The sequence below is a fragment of the Anas platyrhynchos genome, chromosome 1 (genome assembly GCF_047663525.1).
Source record: "Anas platyrhynchos isolate ZD024472 breed Pekin duck chromosome 1, IASCAAS_PekinDuck_T2T, whole genome shotgun sequence".
Classification (NCBI taxonomy): Eukaryota; Metazoa; Chordata; class Aves; order Anseriformes; family Anatidae; genus Anas; species Anas platyrhynchos.
Genome location: NC_092587.1, coordinates 91444000 through 91467062, shown reverse-complemented (window position 1 = coordinate 91467062; position 23063 = coordinate 91444000). Strand labels below are relative to the sequence as shown.

Genomic DNA, 23063 nt, shown 5'->3' with positions numbered 1-23063 from the left:
TGCTTTTTTTGTCACTTGCACCCCTTTGCCCTGGCATGTCTTCACCTGGTGCTCTGTAACGTTTGACCCCAACTTCCCTTCAGAGGCAATCTTCTCAAGGTTCCCTTCTCGCCCCTGACCCCCCGCCACCTCATTGCAGCCAGATGCTGTACTGAAGAGTGGGATGTTCTCGTGCTGCTGTGCAAAGCAAGGGGCTGCTTGCCCTCAAATACACCTCAGCTTTATCAGCGCTTTAGCGCAGGGAGAGGCAGGGAAGCAAAGATGAGCACAGCTGGCAGTTAAGTAATAGCTGCCAGCCGCAGAGGAAGCAGCAATAACCTTGTCTCATGGGGGAGGGAGGCTAGAGGAGCAGGCTGTAATCCAACACACGCCTCCTCTGCCAGATGCATGTGAGGGAGACCTGGAGCTCCATCAGACGGGGGACTGGTGTGGGAGATGCTATGTGTAGCTCTGCCCTGCCTGAGAGCAAGGAGTGCAGTCTATGGAAGCACCCTTGCCTTGACACAGGCATGATGTTTACTGGGCTTTTGCTCATTCATACCCATTATTTAAGAGATGACGAAGCCACATCCCAGCAAAACAGGATGGCAGGTGGTCTGTACCATTTGTCACTGTCTAGATTTATGCAGTGAGCCCAGGAGGGTCCTGACTTGGAAAACTGAAAAAAGATAATTCCTTCCTGAGCAGGTTAATAATCAGATCATATTAACAAGTAAAATTTGATTAGGCTTCTGATTAGGAAAGAGTAAGCCAGGAGTTTGAAGCTTGTTGTGTCAACAGAATAGATTAGCTTCAGTCTGATGTTCTGCTTTCATTAAGAAACTGGTAATAAAATTATAGTGTCTGAATTCCTCATGAGATTCTGCACATGATATAGTGCTTTGAGACAATTGCTAAATATTACAGGATAGTGCACTGGGAATTAGTCAACAACCACGTAAAAGAGCATCAAATCACTTAATTGCATTAAAAATGGTGATAAGGGGTGGTGGTGGAGGAATCTGACTTTAATGAATGAGTTAAAATTTAAATGTTTGGAAAAAAGTCTCTTAGGGTGCTGTTGTTTGCCTGAGGAGACAGGAGGGCAGATGTCCCAGTTTGAAGGGCCCTGAGCTTGCTGATGAAAAAGGCTTTATTTTGCAGAACATAGGAATTAAAAAATGGCCAAGCAGTCACAGATTGCAGCCCAGTTCAATGACGGAAAAAAAAAATCCAAACAGTTCTGACAGTTGAACTTTTTTATCAGAAAGTGTTAAATTAAACAATGTCACCAGCACATCGTGAACAGGCTAATTACATGCAAGAAGCAAGCGCCAATGGAATGTTATCTGGAATGGTAATAGAGTTCTGGTTTTTACTGAGAGCAGATTTTAGGAGAAAAGGAGAAAATAATTATTGTAATGTTTCTTCTGGAGCCTGGTATGGGCTTAGAAATGGCCAGCAGATCTCCACATACTAAGCTGCTGCCATTTTGCCTCGCCTTAATTCAAACCAGTGTCACACAAGTTCAGCACATCAAGTGGAAAGCTGTTAAAAACACATTGTAAATGCCTAACATATTTAGGAACATAAGTAATGCTTAGCTTACTTTTCTCATCAGAATAGGATCCGGTGCCAGTGTGATTAATCATAGGCTGCTCAGCGTCAGGAGGGGGAAAAATATATTAATGCTGTCTTGCTATACAGATGCTGAGACTGTGCTGGAAGGAAGTGATCTCTGAAGTGAGGGGAGACGGACTGCTAATTCCAACAACAAACTTCCACCTGCTGTCAAGAATGATTATGGATCGGAGGGGTATGTTGTGATGATTGATGGATCTTTGTGGCTAGTATGTTAACTATCTGCAGACAAAACCCTGTAAACGTTAACTGTGATGTTTCACATCATACCTAAAACTTTCCCTTCCCTAAAATATATCTCCTGTGGGACAGTTTCCCTCTCCATGCACACTCACTCACACTAGCTCAGGTACCAGAAGTGTAAGAGGATGAAAATAGCTCTCTGCTCAAAGCAGTCAGCTCTGCTTGTGCTGTTCCCTTCAGGTATTGGTACAACTGGCTTTGGATATTATCTCTACACAGTGCTTTGCTTTACAGCCAAGAAATACAAAACATAGTTAACAATTCTCTGTCAACTTTATTTGGAGTGTATGGGAATAAGAGCAAATCAGTGTTTGTTTCCTCTTTGAATTTGATCTTTTTGCATTTCAGTTGACTCGATTTCTGTGCTATGTTTTGCTACTGCATTAGAGCTGGGCTGCTTCTGTTTGTCTGTTTCTCAGATGATTCATTTGGTTGGTTGTGTGCGCTTTGGATTTTGTCCTCACTTAGATCACTTTAAGTCACCCCACATGATCCAGATGGGCTCCTGGAATACCAGGTCTTGTATTATAAAGTCTCTGCAGGAAACCTGCAGGTTGTACAAAGAACATATCAAAGAACCTGTCAGCTTTGGAATCCATCAGCTGACACAGTCCCGTACAACATCCTTATCTTTAAATTGGAGACAGGTGGGTTTTGAAGGTTGGAGAACATTCAGTGGATAAGGAATTGGCTTGAAGATCGCAGCCAGAGAGTGGTGGTCAATGATAATGTCTAGGTGGAGGCCAGTGATGAGCGGTGTCCCTCAGGGGTCTGTCTTGGGGGACTGGTGCCATTTAATATCTATAGACATTGGGATCAAGGACACCCTCAAGCACGGTGTTTTGTCTTAGAGGACATGTAAACTAAAAGTAACTGGCCTGACCTAGGCAACTGCAGGGGAGGGTTGAGTTGCAAGGCCACCTGCTAGGACCAATGGAGTAGAAGTAATCAGGAGCAGCTTGTTCCTTTCAGAAGAAATTGGATGCAGAAAATGAGGTACAAAGCTGCAGGCAGAAATTGAGGAGAAAAAAAAAAAAAAAAGAAAAAAGGAAAGAAAACAAGGTAAAAATCAGGTAAAGAACAAAGGTGGGCAGATTTTCCAGCAGTAGGAGCATGAACTTCTACAGATGGTAGAGTTGCTGTCCCACAGACCTGTGGCCTTGCTGGACTATGTTAGGTCTGCCTTAGAATGGCCTGGTGTGGATGGGAAGGAAAAGTGAAGAGGGATAAGCTGCACCTTAATGTTAGGTGGTGTGGTGAGAGAAGGCTGACAGGTACGTGTTTCAGGAGTAGTTCTGTGCATAGTGTGATTTAGGAGTGATGAACTTCGTAGCTGAGTGTGACAGCAAGCCCAATAATATAAATGTAAATTGGTAACAGTTGGCTGTTTATTAATTAATTAGGTTATTTGATTTATTAATTGTTAGTAATATGTTGATTAATCAGTCAGTGTTACAGTCCTTATCTTGAGTTATGTCTCACGCCTGTGAGGACATAAAGGAGGATAGTTAGACATCGAGGAAACATGTTAGCAGGTAATTCTCCTGAAATTGGACCTTGCGTGGCTCTGCCTCTGGAGAACCCAAGACAAGGAAAGGCTCTGTACATACCTTAAATATTAGTCTGATTCCTCCTCCGCTTAAGCTGTCTCCTCTAGTAGTTTGCAACCTTATGAATCCCTGCTTAAAAGTATTTAACTTAAAAGCTTTTTTAGATTTCAGTTGTAGCTCATTAGTTCCTGTACAATCAAAATTGTTTTGGTCTCTCGTAAATCCTGGTAATTCTTTTTTTTTTTTTTTTTTCTTTCCTGTGAAATCTCCAACTGTTGCTTTATTTTCTTTTTGAGAAAGTTTGGGATTCTCATTGGGATTTAATTTCCTTTGTATCTTTCCTAAAGATTATTGGTCAGCTTTAATGTGTTCTGAGTGACTACATTATTTGTTCCATCTTGGTTTCTGACACTTTCTCTCTTACCGCCTCTGTCCTGCCTCTGGCTTTTGAATTACCCAGAATTTAGTGACAGATGAGTATTAGTAATACAAAATGGGTGTCCAATTTGTGACATCTTCATACCAAAATTCTCTTCAGGATGGTAAAAACAGAGAAGCTGTTTTCCCACTTAGAAATTCTGTTGCCAGGATTGTTTAATGTAGCCTTGCTCACTGTTTCTTTGGCTATGATTCTTCCCCGCCAGCAACAAACAGCCATGCCTCATATTTCAGGCAGATTCATTAGGGATGGTGAATAACACATTTTTATGCTGGATTACTTATTATACTCATATCTTGTGTTGAGATCTACCTGAATAAAAGAAGCAAGTGCATTAAAATACCATTTGAGATAGGTTTATTAGTTAATAATACCTTTAAATGCATTTGAATATTCTCTGTATGTAAATTTATGTAAATGTACTTTGCATTGAAAGCAGAATTATTATAACAAAGGCAGCATTATGTATTGTGAGGAAGCTGAACCGTTTGTGTTTGGTCACAGTGTGCTGGAGTTGAACAGGCTATTCCTGTCCAGCCTGATCTTTTTTCACAGTCACAAGAAGGCTTTTTTTTTCCCTCTCATTTTCATCTCTGGACTCAGAGTTGAATTGCACTGAATGGAAAAGTGCAAATGTATAAAGTGTTCTCTCAGTACCTAATGCTGTGTTGAGGCTGGGTTAGTGCTTCAGCAAGTTCTGTACCGGGTGCTTCTGCAGGTCCAGCTCTTAGACTTCCCTTACAATTTTGGATGCAAATATGACCCGCTTATTCCTGTCTGCACAGTTTCCGTAATGGTTAAATCTCTGTCCTGCTGCAAGTGGAACTAGATTGATGTTATATTTTGTTGAGTTTGCCTCAGCTAAACAGCATAGGTTGTTTCCTCTCTGGAGGGAGCTACATGAAGAGATGTGATGGCTTCCTCTGTTAGAGATAACGATGCTAGGCCACTAAGGCTAGCAGCTTTATAAAGGATACCTCTGACTGTCGTGGGATCCAGATCCGTTCTTGGTGATAGCTATTAGTACCTTTTAGCTAGTGTAAATGTAGAAAAGCATACACATAGTTAGGAGAGAGCAAATGTTTGAAGAAACACTCCAGAGAGAGCAGCAGAGATAGCATACGGACAGAACGCTGCACCTAAGGACTACATCATCGGAAGCAGTGATCACAGCAGTGTTCCCATCTTTTCTTTCCTTTTTTTTTCTTTCTTTAATTTTGCACTCTCAGTGAGTTATGGTAGTTTCACTCTTCACTTCTCTCCCTCACCCCTTTTTTGAAGGACCAGATGATGGATTCTTCAGGGCACAGGCAGTGTAAAAAGAGCTGGTACACAAATATTACATTCTAAAGAGCTCCTAACCACTGCTGGCTTTGGTTGCTAAACTGGTATTTCTTACCCTTTCCTATAGTATGTACATTAAAAAATGTAAGAGAAAGGAAAAACAAACAAACAAACAAAAAATGTTTTTTCAATGTTGTTCCTGATATGTTTTGAATTAGGAATACCTGGGACGCAGCACTCAGCAGAAGACATGCAGAAAAACTAGGCTGCACTAAAAAATAAATTACTTCAAGGTACAGCAACTAGGGGTTAGCAAGACACTGTGTGTATAATTGAAACTACCATATTCCACAGGCTGGTAATCTCGCTAACTCTAATTTTATCACTAGATAAAGCCTGTCTGATCTGATTTCCATATCCTGCTTCTTTCTGTTTAGTAACTGCAGTCACTTTGGTCAGTTATGTTTGTGTGTTTACTTCCTTGAATTCATGGAAATGAGTGTGGTATTTCTTTATTTTGATTAATAAAAACAGGGAGAGCTTTTATATCAACAACACTGAAATTGAATTTGTGGAAATATTTTATCTATATGAGGTTTTATTTGATTCTTTAATTCATTTCATTTCCTGAATTTAGATTCAATTATGCTCTTCCTTTCAAATGTATTCTGTTGTGCATGCTAGACTTGCTCTTCTTGTGACAGATGCAAATATTAATGAAATCTCAGATCTGGTGTGTAGGCATTGTTGAACATTTACAACACAATCTGAATTTGTATATGCTTTCTAGCTCTGGAGAAAACAAATTCTCATCAGTGAGGTACCTATGTAGGTGATTACTCGACTAAGGAGGCATTGCTCCTGTTTCGGATTAGTAGCTGCCCTGTTTTAATATAACTTGCATTATATACAGAGTTCTGAGTGAAGTAGGATTGAAAGGGGCTGCTTTTTCCTAGAAAAAGTAAATGAGTGGAAATAATTTTATTTAAATTTGATCTGTTACTTCTTAGAGCAATAGGATGTTGCTTTCTTCCCTCAGTTCTCTCTCAGGTACAGGGCTAGGTAGTGCGCAGTTGGTCCTTCCTTGCCTCGCGGTTACATGAACTGAAATGCATGAGAACAGATCACATCCTTAAACATAATCCTTGTGCTGGCATTCCCAGTGCTAAGATTCCTGCTTGTTATTTATTTAACATTATATCCAGCACTACAAGTAGGTGGGAAAAGGTCCAGTCAAAAAATAATAAAAGGCTTAGGTGCATTGGTGCCGCAGCTATAGTTGGATGTTACGGTGTTACTGATGAGCCTTTGCAGTGTGGATTAGATCTTCTGTAATTTTTCCAAAATGTGACTCCAGAACAATGGACACGAACACGTAGAAGCACAAGCGTGGGAAGTTGGAATGTTTCACTTAGCCTGTTTTGCAGACAGTTTATGTTTATGGTTGACTTAAACTGTGGTTGTGTATCTCAAGGTGCTTTGAGATTTCTGAACTAAACATCCTGCAAATAAACAAATGATGGTGAAGGCAGCAGAGGATCAATTCATACAGCACAGGAGATGGAAAAACAAGCACTAGGATAGGGGACAGGACTATGCAAGCCTTTGCTTCATTGTCACATAGAACAGGAAAAATATTTGGGGGTGGAAGGGTTACAGGAAAGGTACATTACTGTTTCTGACTAAGGAACAGAATTTCATAATGTTTTGTCAGTCTTTACCTTTTCAAGCTGAAAGTCATTAATACATCAAAGAGAACGCCTTGCTGCTAACAGAACGCGTGTCTCCATTTAGAATGTAAATGAGAAAAATGTACAAGTTACAGGACATTTTAATAATGTAAGTGGAATAGGTGGATGGAGTTAGCCTTATTTAAAAAATTGACTTTGACATAATTTGATACTAAGTAATAAACTTAGTTTCTGGTTCTGACAATTTGAAACAAATCATTATTAAATGTGTGTGCTGCATTATAGAGGAAACACACATCTTAAGGTGTGTGAGTGTTTTTTTTGTATGTCTGTTTTAATTTTGTTTTGCTTTTCAACCTTCCTTCTTACCCCACTCCTGTAGTAAGGTAGTGCACTCGCCCTGGCAACGTACCATGAGGAAAGGCTGACACCAACCTTGTTCAGCACTGGAGATAAACTGATTTACACCAGCTTGAGGATCTCACCCTCCTCTAGAAGGGTGAGTCCTTCAGGGCAGAAGTACCTCCCTAGGAGAAGTGCTGGACCCCCTCTGTTCCCTCCATCCTCACAGGTTGTGCTATCCTGCCTGCAGGAGCAAGCTGTTTAAAAACCTGCACCAGGCAGTTCTTGGAAACAGCTACCTGGGTGGAGATGCTTTTTCATCAAAAGAAAACCCAGGAAACGTTTGCACAGATGTGGTTGACACAGGAGGTCAGGATCTCATTTCGTATGTCACTGATAATCTTAGCTGAGATAATTGCGTACATATGGCTGTCTAAACATGAAGTCAACAGGAAAGTATCCAGCTACCAGCTACATGTGGTAGTACGAGTAAATCAGATTTAACTGCAGCAGCCAAGGATATTAGGTGAATACTGGATGTTCTGAGAAGACATTGATCTTAAAAAACAGACAAAATCCAACAAATTTACATTTATTCGTTGTCGGTCTCTATGGCTGCCACCAATGTGGATAAAATATGTTGGCATCTCATAATGTTTGAGTAATCGACTTACAATTTAGTTACTGATTTGTACATGTATTCCAAAAAAAATGACATAATGAAAATTCTTTGCGCAGGAAAAGGTGTAACATGCAGCCTATGCCATCCATATTTTGTGTTTGCTGTTGGCATGTCGTCATAGGTAATACAGATGATGGGTGCGGACAGTTTGTTTTTACTGATAAGCAATCTGGTAAGAATTTAATGCTGGTTAGGGCTCTGAACACCTGCTAGCCCAAGGCTAGCCCAAGGAGCGTAGTAGATGGAGGCATGTTAAAATCCTAGGAAGCAAGCTGTTCTGTAGGCTTTAGATGTGGTACAAAAATCTACCTGATGCTTTGCCTTTTGATGTGTTGAGTTCAAGCCCTTACTCTTTCTCCAGAAGGCCTTGCCTTCTGGCCATTCCATTACCCACCACGTTTCTGTAGCAGCACTGTAATTGTGGCTCTTATCTATTACCGTGAGCTATAGATTTGAGATTATTGTGTCTGAGGACTTAAAAAATGGATGTATTGCAGAGCCTGTGGGATACTCTTGCACGATGCTGCCTTTGCACCATGCAGGCAAACCTGTTTCAAGCTCAGTGGCAGTTTCCTGCACAGCTGTGAACCGACACCATGACACGTCTTAATTTCCCAACCTTAAAACAAGAGGCTTGCCTTTCTTCCAGTTGTCATGCTTTTAAACCATTGCAGAGGAGGGATGTATTTTTTTTCCTCCCCACGTGGAGTAAACTGAAGGTGAACACCAACGTGGCATACAGAATTTCAAACAGAATGCCTACGATTCCTTGCAAGAGGGTATTTTGTTTTTATGTTTTTGTTTTGGTTTTGTTTTCTTTTCTTTTCTTTTAACCAGGCCACAAGTGGAGATGCATGATGGCCACTTGGAAGGTTTCTCATGCCCATAAGGCATCATGGCATAGTCAACCTTGTCTCTAAGTGAGTGCTTGTGCTCTCTGGGTGCATGAGAAGGCCCGAACACCCCCACAGAACCCCCTGGACCTTCTGGGACTTCCTGAAGCCAGATTCTGCAGGCACAAACTTGCTGTGTTCGAGTCAATGACAGTGTGAGCTCTGGGTAAGTGCCATCCCTCGCATTCATACATGGACTTTGAAACTGAGATGTCAGACAAGCAGGTGAAGACATACTTCGGTTTTATTGTTGTTTAGGCATGGATAGAAACATTAATTTTTTTTGCACTCTTGGTTCTTGAAACGTGCCTATAGTGAACGTGGAACAGTGAAAACCTGGCTCCCAGGACTGACAATTTAAAGTGCATAGGAGATCTAGCAGAATCCCAAAAGATGAGAAGGTGTTTTAATTCCTTTCTCATAGCTGTGGAAGTCGAACAGCTTTTTCTTCTCTTCTTCCCCCACGTTCCCAAGACAGTGGTATGAACATTTTCAACCCTTCCCTATGCTTTCCCTGATGATCTTTGGAGGTTTCTTATCTGTATTTAAGAACAATTTGTAGTGTTATAAACAAAGAGTTGATTTTTGCATACTTCTTCACCGCGTTCTGTTACAGCTTTTCCTGTTTAGAGTCATGCCCACTGCATCTTTTTTAAAAAATGTGTATCACTTGGCAGTGTTCTCGCACCAAAAGAAAAAGATATATTTGTATATAAAGTAACTTTTTTTGTGTGTTCACGTTTTATTTTGGAAAAACAGGTGTTTAAAAATTTTAGAATTTTTTTAACAAAATTCTAAAAAAAAAAAAAATCACAATATTTACAGAGATAACATAATGGCTTAGCCATGCAAAACAAATTACTTTGGTTTTTTACCCCATTTTACTTTGGTTTAGATATTGACCAAGATTATAATTTTTTCTTTTTGCCAAATAAAACAGTAACAAATCAGAGTTTAGAGTCATATAACAGGATTTCCCTCTATTATTTTATACAGCATAGAGTTTATAGGACATCTTATGTATTTAATCCATGCCAATGCACTACAGGAAGCTTTTATTAAGACATCAGTCACTACTGCCCAGACATGTAACATTTTACAAATTTACAAGTAACAGTGTTTTCTTCCCCCTAAATAATGCAAAAGTGGCAAAATACATTTCCTAACGTCCATCTCTTTCTTTTGTTAATTATTTTTTTTTGCCTACCAGTCTATAAAAACATACTTTTCCCTGGATATTTGTAAATGGAAACCTGATGTTCTGCTTGCTCTACAGTTCCTCTTCATCAAAGCTGCCTATTACTTTCTTCCAGAAACTAACCTTCCAAAAAGGTGAAACCTTGTCCCCTTCAGTAAAATTTTCCATTGGCCATTTACGCCAAAACATTTTCTTATCAGTACCATTCTAAAAATTTCCTCAAGCATAAAACATGTTTATAAAGTTACAAACTTGAATGTAACTAAAGATACATAGACATTTCATTGTTACAATTATATGTACTGTTTGATAAATTAAGTACCAGTTAAAAACACTAAAATTATCTCAAGGTGCATTCAATATCTGTAGCATAGTTAACAAAAACACACAAAAAATATATATATTCTATTTTTGTGGAAAAAAAATGCAGCTTTGATATGACCACTTTTTTTTTTCTATTCTTTTTAAAAAGTCTCCAATTCTGACTGATATCTTTTTGAAATGAATAAAAGGTACAGTACTTTAAGGCAGCGGATAACGTAAAGGAATCAAAATCAATCCAGAATTCCAGTTCCTTATCCTAATTCTAACATGAAAGACAACAGGTAATGTATCAATAAAATGCACATCTTACTCTAGAAGAAAAGAATTACTAACCACCATCTGCACATAGGCTAAGAATTTTTCATTGTGTTCCTTGTTCAATACCCAGCCTTTTCCATATAAATTTAATTCCCTTTCTGTCTGTTTACCTTTGTTTGGCTTTCTTTAATTTTCACTTTTATTAGCAGTTTAGTTTATTTTTGTCACAGCTGTCACCCTTCTTCTTTACTGCAATTTCTAAGAATGAAAAAGGAGATTGATATTTTCCTTTAAGACAATCTTACACTTTAGGTACTTGCTACAAAGCAGAGGCTTCACTGATAACAATCAGAATTAGACATGTACCTGCCCAAAGGGTGTCATAAAAACAATTGAAATAAAACCATTACACTATACATCAGAATAACAGCAACTCCCAGAACAAAGCCTTACAGTGTATAAAAATAGCTACGTAAAAAATTTACATAAAGGCAAACAAAAAGAAATCTTCAGTGCAGACATTTACAAAAAAATATTTCAAACAGAACACAATATGGTGACCTATTATTATCATGGCTGTTGCCAAAATTAGTTGTTTTGTTTTTGTTTTGTTTTGTTTTTAGCTTGAGATAATTGTGTCTAGAATCCTCCGAAAACTTGGTAGTATGATCTGTTTAATACTTGAACCATGAATAGCTGTCACTTCTTTGTATATGCTTAAATACAATCCACGTTCATGCTTCAATTGGTCTATATGTATTCTCTGAAAACAAGAAAGATAAAGCTAGTTAAACAGTTTTAGTCTTAAATATGTTAACCAACATAACTGCTCACTATCTAACCTCTAAATAAAAAGTTACATTAGCAGTATTTTGTTCTGCAATTCAATGATGAGAATAATTTAGTACATTGTAAGAACAGCTTGTTGCAACGCTGTTCCTGGTAAATCAGGTAAGTTTATCTGGAAAGTAAAGTATTTCTGGATAAGCTCTACACTTATGTAGAACTACTGATACGAAGAAACATAAAATTGTAATAAAAGATTGCACTGTAGGTCCATGATGCTATTTGAACTGCTATGGTCAATAAATACCCTTTGTAATTTTGTCTCCATCTAATCCCCTCAATACTGCAAATAGGTTTAGTTTGGGTATTCTGAATTTGCTCTTCCATACTAGTAGAACAGTGATCTCCCTAGCAAAGGAATGCTGCATCTTTACATACTGTGTCATTCTACCCCCTGAGCTCTGCATATTTAGTGTAAAAATATTGCCTCGTATTTTAAAATTTCAGATAACATACTGAAATTATACATAATCCAAACTGTATTTTTTATACAAATGAGAAACACGATAACTCTGCTATATACTTTAAAACCCTGGTAGCCAGAGAAGGTATCCAATGCTATATACTTACAGCCACTGGAAATCAGGACCCACCCTCTATGGCTTTCCTGTTGAGGAACTCCCAAGGCAGCACCACTGAATCTTTATTAGTCCCATTTTTAAGAGCAGTTGATGATTAATTGAAGAAAGCTCAATATGGTTAGCTGGTTTCCACACTCTTGTGCTACCACCAATGACTCCAGGTACTCAAAAAATGGCGTAAACCCCCTACTTTGAATCCTAAGCAGAGATGCAGCTGTGGCATGCATATATGCGGCAGTGGTGTATATGAATGTGAACACTGGGTGGTGCTGTTGGTGCTCTGTAGTGCCCCAGAAACTTCTGACAGAACTCTGTGTCTACCCGTTTTTTATACCGTTTATTTTATATAGATCCCAGTTAGGGAAACTTTTTTACCTGTTGCGTTGTTACTAGCTTAATATACAGCGTCTCTTTCCAAGATCATATCGATAACCATATCAGGATGTGAGAACTTGAATAAAATAATAATTTTATTCTTAGAAAAGATTCAGGCCTCTTGCAGTGATGATGAACAAAGTCTACCAAAAACTACTGCTTCCAGCAGGGCAAGAAGGCTCCCGTGAACATTGGAAGTTGTAACTCAGAATCTTCTAAATAGTACCTAAGCATCCTCTTAACACACACACTGGTATGTATACGTATATACCACAGTGCTATATTTATATAAATTTGTATTTTTATTTCCCCAAGTGCATAAATTAAAATAAAACCAAGTGCTGACTTATTATGCTTTTTTAATGTGTGTTTATGCAGGTATGAATTCGTAACTGGCCAGGGGCTTGAGTCTGTCCCAGTACTACCACAGTCAACAACCACTCTACTTCCCAGCCTCTGAAAGGTAAGCGACAGCCCCCAAGCTACCACCGTGATTGCTAACCACAGATTGCTAGAGAGAAGTGGTGGCCAAACAGCTGTTATACGTAGCAATATGAAAAGCCTACCTGGAATGATGACTGACGCATTTTGTCTCTTAAGTCTCAGATTTATGATTGTTTTCTTCTAGTTTTTTGTTTTCTTCTATATTTCCAAGATCTTTGTCTACATGTTTTGACGCTGTCCTAAAATGAAAAAACAAGTTTGTTTTTGTATGTCTGCAACACTTCGTTCCATACATTAACGATGCTGCTTTTCCCCTCTCGGTGAAACAGAAAATTCTTACAGTTCTGTTCGGAGCAGAGCAATGGCTCGCATATGTTTGTAAATAGACCAATAGCACCAGTTTCCCCACTGGCGTACTGCAGCAGGCCTGTGTATGTCTGCTTTACTTCTTCAGAAATTCAGAATTATTCTGAGCTAGCAAACATTTACTAAGGTTAAACCAGTTGTGCAGATCCGTGTATCTTGACAAATTAATTGTGTAGCTTGTTTCAATAAACAAGAGTTTGCTTTAAGGCGTACTCCAAATGTTACAAGTGTGGCTAAGGTATCTTGATCAACATAGCAATCTTTTGTGTACTCATAGTAATTGCCTTTCAGAGCCTGTGCCAAACAGCAGCTCTTTAACTGGGAAGAAATTAATGAAAATTCAGGCAGCACTGAAAAAAAATGTTCTGTCTTCCAGATCTGTGCTAGCTATGACTGACAAGGTTTGGGTAAAGAAGAGACTGTGCAAATGTTTAAGGGGAGAAAAGAGGTATGCCTCATTTAAAATAGCAGGTTGTCTTTAATACAAGTAGTGGAGATGAATTAATGAGTTAAGTGCTTACTCTGGCTTAGCACAATAAAACCACTAAGCCATTCATTTAGTGTGTGAGAAGCCTCACTGTCTGCCAAGGTGAAAGATTCCTGCAGTGCTGTGATAACATTTTGAAGGCCACAATTTTTAAAATGTAAATGGGCAAATGTGTTTGAGTGGGACAAAATAAATCCCTTGTGTCAAAGCAGATTATGGTATAGGCATTTTCTCTATGGATAATTTGTTTCCCCTACAGAAAAGTAACATCTGTTGTGACAGATTCATGCATATGCTCACCCTTGCTTCAGGGTAAAGATCCGTAGTGACACTGACTTGCGAAATACAATGAAGACACAGGTTAGTGAGATAGTGTGACATGTCACGCCGACACCATGCAGGTATGTACCTCACAAAACTGCTGATTTCAGTTTCTGCTAGCGGGGTGTTTCTGTGCGCGTCCTCCATCTGAGCAAAGGCTGCTAGCCGGGGCTGAGCAATGCATGTGCCCTGAGCTGAAGGAGCCTTGAAAGGGACCTTTCAGAGAGTGCCACTGAGGCCTTATCTAGGAAGAGCTTCCAAGGGGTGCAAATAACCTGCCCCTCAGCACCGCCGGGAGTCTGCTGGATGCTGCTCCCCTGCCCAGGGGATGTGTGATGGGGAGCACTAGCAGGGCACCCAGCTGTGGGCCCCACATGCCACAGGTTGCACAGAATGGCACCACTCCAAAACTGAAAAGATTTTGGAGTAGGTTACTTCCTAAGTGGTTCGAACTTTTAATGTTTCCAAGTTGTGTTTACCTCTTACTGTTGTTATTAGACTGCCTCTGTCATGTTTGTGTGGCTGACAGGAAGGTAGGTGTCTGTGCAGATCCAGTTTTGCTGTAAAAACCACTTAATGCACAGATCCAAACTACTGCTTGTCACAGGCAAATCTAATTTAAAAAATGCTGAGTTTATAACCCAAAGTAGCTTGCTCTGTTGTGGCAAATTTCTATTGTACTGTAAACTTTCTACCTTTGCCTGGTGTCTCAAAACCTGAAAGGCATTACGTGCACGGAAGGGAAGGATTTGAGATGCAACGAGGAAGAAAATTCAATGCTTTAGTAGAGATTAATCTTCTCCTGTGTTCTTAATAACCTTTCACAAATCTCTTTAATCCTAGTAAAAAACAAAACACCCGAGCAAACACATAAAACCCTTAACTGAAAAAAAAAATAAATCATTTTTTAACTTTTTAAATTAAAATGTAAACAATATTTTGGTTTCAGGTAGAGCACAGAATCAGGCTTGGCATGGCCTTTCCTGTATAGAAGTCTTACAAAATTGGAGAGGAGACAGGAGGCAAGGAGATGAAAAGCTGAAAGAATCTGGACCTGGGCAATTACCTGAGCTGACGTGAGTTGGAGGTGAGAAAGCAGCATCATGCTTGTCTGCCCTGTTCTCTCACCACTTTATGTAACTGCGTATGTCTGCTCTGGGAGGCAAGTAATGGGCTAGATGGACTATTGGCATGGCTCAGCATGATCCTTTTTTTGGCTTCTTATCAGGAGTTTTAGAGTGCCCAAAGTATATTGGATCTCAAATGACCTGACACTTAATGACAGAGGGAACTGTAACTAACTGGCATTAATGTTTTTTGATCACGCTAAAATGGTTCAATGACTAAAACTGGGAGATCCTGCAGTACTATCAAGTTTTATTTCTCAGGTGTTCTATTTTAGTCCTGCATTCAGTGAAGCTGTGGTGTTCCCCTCACTAAATGTCATCTCTATTTTCCTAAAGCCAAAATGGGTGAGAATAGAGAGCTGAAAGGCAGCTCTCTCACTTTGGAAGAGGTAGGTCACCCCGAACTCTGTATTACAGAGTATGGTATATACTTCTTGTTTAAAATGAGAGCAGCAGCAGTTTTTCCTGTCTGAAAACCAGATGGATTTAGATTCTGAGTGCTTGAGACTGAAATACAAAGTTTAATTCTAGTAGCTCGGTGATCTTGCTGACTTTTTCATTTTGTTCCACAAATACTGTTATGTAGGCAGATTCACCACCTCAGCACAAAACGTTTTTTTTTTTTTTTTGCTTTTTTTTAGTGCTGTGTAAATAGTGCTATTAAGAGCCAGAAGAGAAAATCGGACTGAGTGGCAGCCAGGCGATCCATTGGCAGTGTGGTGCCAACAGCAGAGGAACAGGTGACCCTGGCATGGCACCAATTCTCAGGGCTTGACAGATGTGGCCTGGGCTTGTAAAAGAGAGAGGGCTCAAAACACAGTCTCTGTCACTTCCTGAGGTGACTCGAGACACAGGCCAAATGGTCCTTTGCTAGTTTAATATTCAGCAACTGTTGTTCCTTACTTTTTTAGTGCATTGACTACTGTCAGCTTGCTCCACTTGCAACTCAAGAGAGACGAGAGACTTCCTGATGGTATCTGAGCAGCTGGGCAACTCAGTCTGAATGGACTCAAATATTGCAGAGGATTTGCCGAAAAGGACAAGACAGCCTACTTTGCCTAGGTGAGCTCATGCACAACATGATACACAGATCTACAAAGCCCCCACCTTAGTATACTCTGGCCATACTGTTCTGAAGAGTGAGAAGCTGGTTGTATGAATATGAGCTTGCTTACATCTCTCAGCATGTTTTTTTTTTTTTTTGGTGGTGTTTTTTTTTTCTTTTTCTTTTAAATTCATTTGTAAAACAGATCATTCCAAGTTCTTGTTAAAATTATGACTCATGTTTTACATTTATCTATGCTTGCTCTTCAGGAAAATAATTATCCTCAGGGAATCCTAATCAAAATCTCTCTGTAAGTAGTACCAAAGTGAGGTTTTTAGTTTTCTTTTATGTGTGTGTTAAGGGGCCATTTTTTCATGTATTTTGTTTAGATACTGCTGATAACATTATTTTTAACATAAAGACTTTTTTTCCATCTCCCTTGATTTGCCTGCTTTAGAGTAAATATACGCTGCATACAGATTACACGAAAATTATCCTTGGGATTTAATTCCTCATTTCTTCTTATCTCACAAGTCTAGGCCTCACCCTCAGTTCCATTTCAGAAGAAAATCTGCAGCGCCTTTTGTCCTGTTATCAACGTGTGATAATGACAGGTAAGAGAATACACATAGATGTAGTTCTGAGTGTTGAAGCAAGAGCTGTGAATTTCATTAATGTTTGCAATACTTCTGAAAGGCATGTTCAGACACTGAACTGCAAAGCTGCAAGAGATTTTCCAGGAGCTGAGGGTATTATACAACCAAACATGGAAATATTTGCTATCTCTTTCCATTTACCCCTATCTTGCCTTCTAATTCCTACAATTACGTTCAAATATCTATCAGTAGGAAAAAAGAAGACAAATTAGAAAACCATTGCAGTGATCAAGAAATGAGTAAACACTGTTTGAATTCTGTTTATGAATTTACAGAAGTTTTGTGACATTAACTGACACTTCCAGAGATGTTTGTAACTTGGTCTGTTCTGTGGAAGGCAAATTTCATGAAAAATAATGCAAATGCTAGTCTCACTGAAAACATAAGCAAGTTTCCTATATATTTGGCCTGCCATGTTTGGTTTCATGTGCTAATTTCCTGTAAAGTATCAGTAACGCTGATTACTGTGTTCTAATAAGAATTTTAATAGTTTGTTGTGTTCTGAGCGTGCCCATTTTAAACTACTTAAACCTTGGTCTAGCCTCATGTGAGTGGAGATCTGTGCATCTCCAAGCCCAAGGAACAAAAATGGGAAAAATATTCAATCTACATGCAACACTTCATGCCTAGAGAATAGGAATACAGGGCTTTGCATGCTATATTTTCTTTCTATACTTTTTATTTGTATAGTACTCTCAGCTGTATATGGAAAGATGAAAATTTTGTATAAGAAGGATTTACTGAAGATGGCTGTCCTAAAATCATTCAAATTTTAGCAAAAGTGTTTAATTATACTCTGTTCAGTGCAAATTAGTTTAAAATACCCTTTTGGAAAAAGGAGACAGCTATAGAAAACAAGTGTTTGGCCTTCTGCTCAGATGAAGGAGAAACATAGCATGCGGGGATCAGTAGCCTTAACTCTTAATGCGAGAGGAGGCTGGTTGTAGGATATGGAATATAGATGAGTGCCTGATTTATGGGATAATATTCATAGTGAAAAGAATATGTGGCAATAATCAGCTTTTGCATCAAGTGGATCTGAGGCAGTGAATAACTATAGAAGTGATTTATTGTGAATATATTCCAAGGCTACAAGTATAATTCCTACTTCGTGTAGATGACAAGACAATAGAAGATTATACAAACCACAACACCAATAATGAAAAAAGTAATGTTTTTCTTGCCTCGGCAGACTTGGAAAGTTCTGTGCTGCTGCCTTCTCAGACTTTCCTTTGGCGTCACTTTGGGGATAGAGATCAGGTGAGTTACTGTTCAAGGGTGTGTTAAAAAATAACTACTAACTGTTGGCCTGTATGGAGACGGAGGGTTGTGATTAGGCACAGGTTGTGTCTGAAGTTGTTAGGTGCTCTTTGCAAGTGCCACTCCTATTTCTAGACTACAATTTGTGCCGAAAACGTTGTCAGAATAGATACTGACACTCTGCTTGCTCTTACAAGCATGGCATTCAGAGGTTAGGGAGAATAATAACAGATCAACTTAAATATATGCTAAGAACATGAGATTGTCAGTGACAGTGCATCAGTTATTAATAGTTTCAGAGGCTGGTAACGTATCAAATATGAAGACCATTATTTAACTATAAAGCATTTTTTTAGTTTGCTTCCAGTAAACCTTTTAAATAATCCCAGCTCTAATATTTACTCAAAGCTTATAGAAGAGAAATTGAGCACAATGAAAAGTGTTGTCTGTTTAGAATATAACACATTCTATCTTTGAAGATGAAAAAGCTATCTTAAATCATAAGCCTATTTCACCAAAGGACATCCTATATCCTAAGTTTCTCATTAGCTTTCCCCACACTACCTAATGATGTAAACTGTAATTCTCTGCCCTCCTTGTGTCCAAACCACTTGTTGCAGGGCAAAAAGAAAAAAGACCCCAATCAATACACAGTTTTATTGTACAGATTGTACATTCTCATATGCAAACAGAGATGAAAGAAAATTATTCTGGACACTATTAAAGACTAGCAAAGTGTGGGAGGAGCACCACAATGTTGTTACTACTTCTTAATATCTAACCAGAAGCCTAAGCTTTGCAAAAAATAGCTCTCCACCCTGTCCTCCCTTAAATATCCAAATGTGGTTCTGTGCTTGGGTTATTTACAGCATTTCTCTATTTGCAGAACTTCCAAAACCCACTCAGCTATGTCTGGAGTAAAATCCTTATGAAATACCTCAAAAAATAGCATTTTCTAATACAAGCAGATGGACAATTCCTTGTTGCACTTTCATATCAATGAAACATAATTGTTCATAGTAAAATTCCTCTGGTATATTCTAGAACTCATTTGAGCTAATTTTAATGAAAGGTCGTAAAAAGAATTATAAAATTGTATACCCATGCTGATTTTTACTTATTATGCATAACTTCTTTAATCTGCCTTGTCAAAAAGTAGTTGTAAGGAACTCTTAAGACAGCAATCCTGTTCTCCCTAGAGACAAATATATGGTGATAAGGCCAAATGGCATCCAGTCATGGCCATCTTTAAAAAGATGGAGAAACATGGTTACTTTTTAGAAAATAAACTGAATGATCTCAAAGTGAGCCTGTGAGATAATAAAGAAACTTGAAAGCCAAGCAGGCCTCACTCACAAATCCTGTATTTTCTTAGGATGGCTAAAACATACTGATTTTGATGAGGGGTTCTAGTTTTTCAGCAACAAATCTTTATCAATTTTACTTCATACATCTCAAAGCATATGTGAACAAATGAATACAGATCTTTTTCCTCCCTGCGATAATTCAGACTTACTCTGTACTTTATTCTACTTTCTAAAAAGCAGAACAGTTACCCCACCCTTAATTGTGGGATGTTACCTCTGTGTGGCTTTACCAGTACTCACTTAAGTAACAGGTACTATATTTAAATGCAAGAATCAGCTCAGGCTTGGCTGTCAGGAGACAGAGCCTCATTACAGATGACTATGTAGGAAAGTCATGGAGTTCCACCTCCAAGAGACATGTCCTGTTAAACATTTGGGCATGCCAACAAGAGTTGGCATCGAGTTTCCTTTCTCTGTTAAATGCACCTACTAACAACTTGTCCCTATTCAGACTACTGGAATGCTGCCAAAAGGAAAACAGGTAAATATACATTTCTGATTATTTTTTTAAAATGTAATATAAAATTTTTCATAAATTCTTACTTTGATTTCTTCGCATAGAGCCAGTAGACAACGCCAGCAACCAGGGCAACCAGGAGAAGACCAACTACAATGCCCACTATTAGCTTTGCCTGGTCATTAACCTTTTCGCTATTGTCATCTGAAGCAAAGAAGAAAAGTTAATGAGGTGACCTACGATAAAGAAAAGTGTTACGCCATTTCTAAAGTATTGCCATCAGAAACAAGAAAAGGAGTCAGAATGTCAAAATGAAAAAAAAAAAAAAAGAGTAAGCATTGTTTTTAAAAACAAGGTAAAAAAAAAATCACTTAGAACTTCAAGGAAGTCATATTCTTAGTCAATCATGGCACTAAGCTACTTCAAGTCCAAGGGGCTGTGGAAATTGTTCAGTGAGACTATGTAGGTCTTAAACTGAGAAAATAAATAGCAAGGGTTATGGAAATGGAAAGCCATACATACCAGTTCTATCCTCTGGCTCATCGTACTCTGGGATACTTACTGAAATGAGAAATGTTAAAATTAATAATAAAATGCGTTATACCTGAAATTCACCTTTAATTGTCTATTTACAGCAATGACAGAAACACTGAAACTTAATGCAGTATTTGCCCAATGAGATAATTAATCTCTGAGCAAAAGTCATTGTTTTGTAACTATAATGTATCCAGTTCAAGAATCTTACTCAAAAACTGTAATATTAATCACAGAAATATTTCTGACTACATATTTCTAACTAAATGTTTCTTTTTCACAAATAGTAGTTTCTCGCCCCATTTCATCACTGAAAACTGACATTCAGAATCAAGTCATCCCAGTAATGATAAACTGGAATTTGGGGACTAAAAGATGATTATGTAGTAATAAAGACTTTTGTCTTTTATAAATGACATTTTATGCATACAAAATGTATATTGTTTTGTACTACTGTTAATAATATTGTTTTGTACTGTTAATAATAGTGTTAATAATATTATTTTGTAACATTTTTATAATACTGTTTTGTAATAATATAAAATACGTGCATACATGATATAGCTAGCCTTCATGACTTTCTTGGCTAAGTGACTTCATCCAGAAAACTACCAATAAATTCAGTGTACTACAAAACCAGGCTGTATGTGCAATTGCTTGCCTTTTAAAAGGCTGAATATCTATCTTAGTACCAACATTACTATGCATTACTCTTCATTTGAGTGTGAAGTGCAGGTATTTTATGTAAAACTACAATTTAAGGAAATGATCTTTAGAAGGTACTCACTAGCAGAGACGTTCAAAGAGGTCACGGTTCTTTCTAGCTGATTTTCTGCAGTGCAAGTTAAAGTCACGTTTTCCTCAGGAGCAATTACAATTTTACTGGAAAATTTTCCATTAACGTATTTGGTCTCCTCTGTCTGAAAAGGTAAAAAATGAAGATTATTATCCTTGAAAAAAATAATGCATTACCTGTATTACACAATGAAAATGTTCAGAATGAAATAACGATCAACTAATATTTAAATTTTCCAAATAACACCAATAAAAATAATTCATGATTTTATTACATGGTAACATGACTATTTGCAAGAGCACACTTTGCTCAAGATAGTCAGTTGTATCTACATTTTGTATAGCATGTACTGTAAGACCACTGATAAAGATGCATTTTTGATAAAATTGGCCACATTCTGTATTTGCTTTAGTTTCTTTCAACTACTTAAAAAAAATGCCAAGTGACAAAATTGTTTAAGGAAAAACTCCAAACCAGACTTCTGATTTCTTTCCACCTCGCTCCTTCTCATTCATGCCTTTATGAGGGGAATAAACACAGTAAGATTTCTACTTTCCAGCTTCCAAGTCTTGAGTTGTTTCCGCTCTAAGAATCATTTTGCCAAACTATTATATTTAGTGGTATCTGTGCTGTAATGAGGATATGAAACTGTTTCTTAAAGTTACTGAACATCATTCTTACTTTAATAGTGTCCAGAAAAAATATATTTTCAATTAATTTTATAGATAACACAATTCCTTACCTAAAGCTGCAAGTAAATGGACAAACTTTCACAGTCATGTGTAATTCCCTAGGACTAAAGCAAAGCCTAATGAAGTAATGAAAGCTATACGTAATATATAACCTATAAAGAACTATAAAAATTAGGATAAAAACTGCGAAGTCCATAAGGAACTACAGTGCACATATTTTCTGATTTGTACTTGTAACATTTCACTCAGTTAACTACTACATCAAGTACCAGCTTTCTAACAAATTCAATAGTTCCATTATTATTTGTAAATTCTTTGTGCAATGGCAAAGTCAACACATTATCCAGATAAGATGACTAAATACCCTGACTTAAAAATGCACGTTTCTTCTTCCAGCTTAACCTTGTAGCTAACTGAACTTTTGTACCTCTGCCTGCTATATTCAATAGCTCTTAATTGTCAGAAATCATACACGTAGCTACCATCCACAAAGTATGCAATACCATTTAACCCTCCTTTTCTTAGATACCTAAAATTGACTGAGTTTCTTCAATCTCACTACCTGGAAAATTTTTCTTACCTTTAGGTCATACCCCCTATCTTTTAATGAATAAAGTAGTAAGAAAGATACTTGCTTTATTTATGATGCTTCCACTGCCAGTAACTGTCCATTGCACTGCTGGTTTGGGAAAACCTTCCACATGGCAGACAATTGTTTTAGACATTTTATTTGTGTTGGTTTTCTTCGTCATTTTGATTTGAGGTTTTCCTAGAAGAAAAATATTACACTTAAGCACTTTGTTTGAGCAGAACAATTAATAATCATAGGTATCTTGCTGTCTTACCTTCCACAATAAGTTTAAGCGTCTTTCTTTTCTTTAACCCTTCAACCTCCTGTAGAGTAGTTTCGCAAATATAGTTTCCAGCATCTTGATATTGCAGACTTGAAAATGATGGACTCGTTTGCATTCTGGTATTGTCCTGATGAAGTGAAGAATTAATCTTTATGAACTCCAATTCAGAATACATTAACGTCTAAATTACAAAAGTGACTAGTATTAACAGAATTTTTCACACGCTTTGGTAGATTAGAGTCTTATTCTTCAACCGGTCTCCCATTACTAACTACAACATCATAGCAGGAAAAGTGGAAACTACTGGAGGTTTACATAAACCACTTATCTT

General features: G+C 37.9%; 1 protein-coding gene across 1 annotated transcript in view; it reads right to left on the bottom strand.

Moving 5' to 3' along the window:
* Window positions 1–8970: 8970 nt before the first annotated feature.
* ALCAM (activated leukocyte cell adhesion molecule) overlaps window positions 8971–23063 on the bottom strand; it is a 117517-nt gene continuing 103424 nt past the window's right edge. Inside the window, exons 10-16 of the mRNA XM_072024046.1 lie at window positions 22724–22859; window positions 22510–22647; window positions 21178–21306; window positions 20379–20417; window positions 19943–20060; window positions 12893–13009; window positions 8971–11287 (exon numbers count right to left, since the gene is read on the bottom strand). Coding sequence (XP_071880147.1) covers window positions 12922–13009; window positions 19943–20060; window positions 20379–20417; window positions 21178–21306; window positions 22510–22647; window positions 22724–22859 — 648 coding nt within the window. The 3' untranslated portion in view covers window positions 8971–11287; window positions 12893–12921. The remainder of the gene's footprint in view (window positions 11288–12892; window positions 13010–19942; window positions 20061–20378; window positions 20418–21177; window positions 21307–22509; window positions 22648–22723; window positions 22860–23063) is intronic.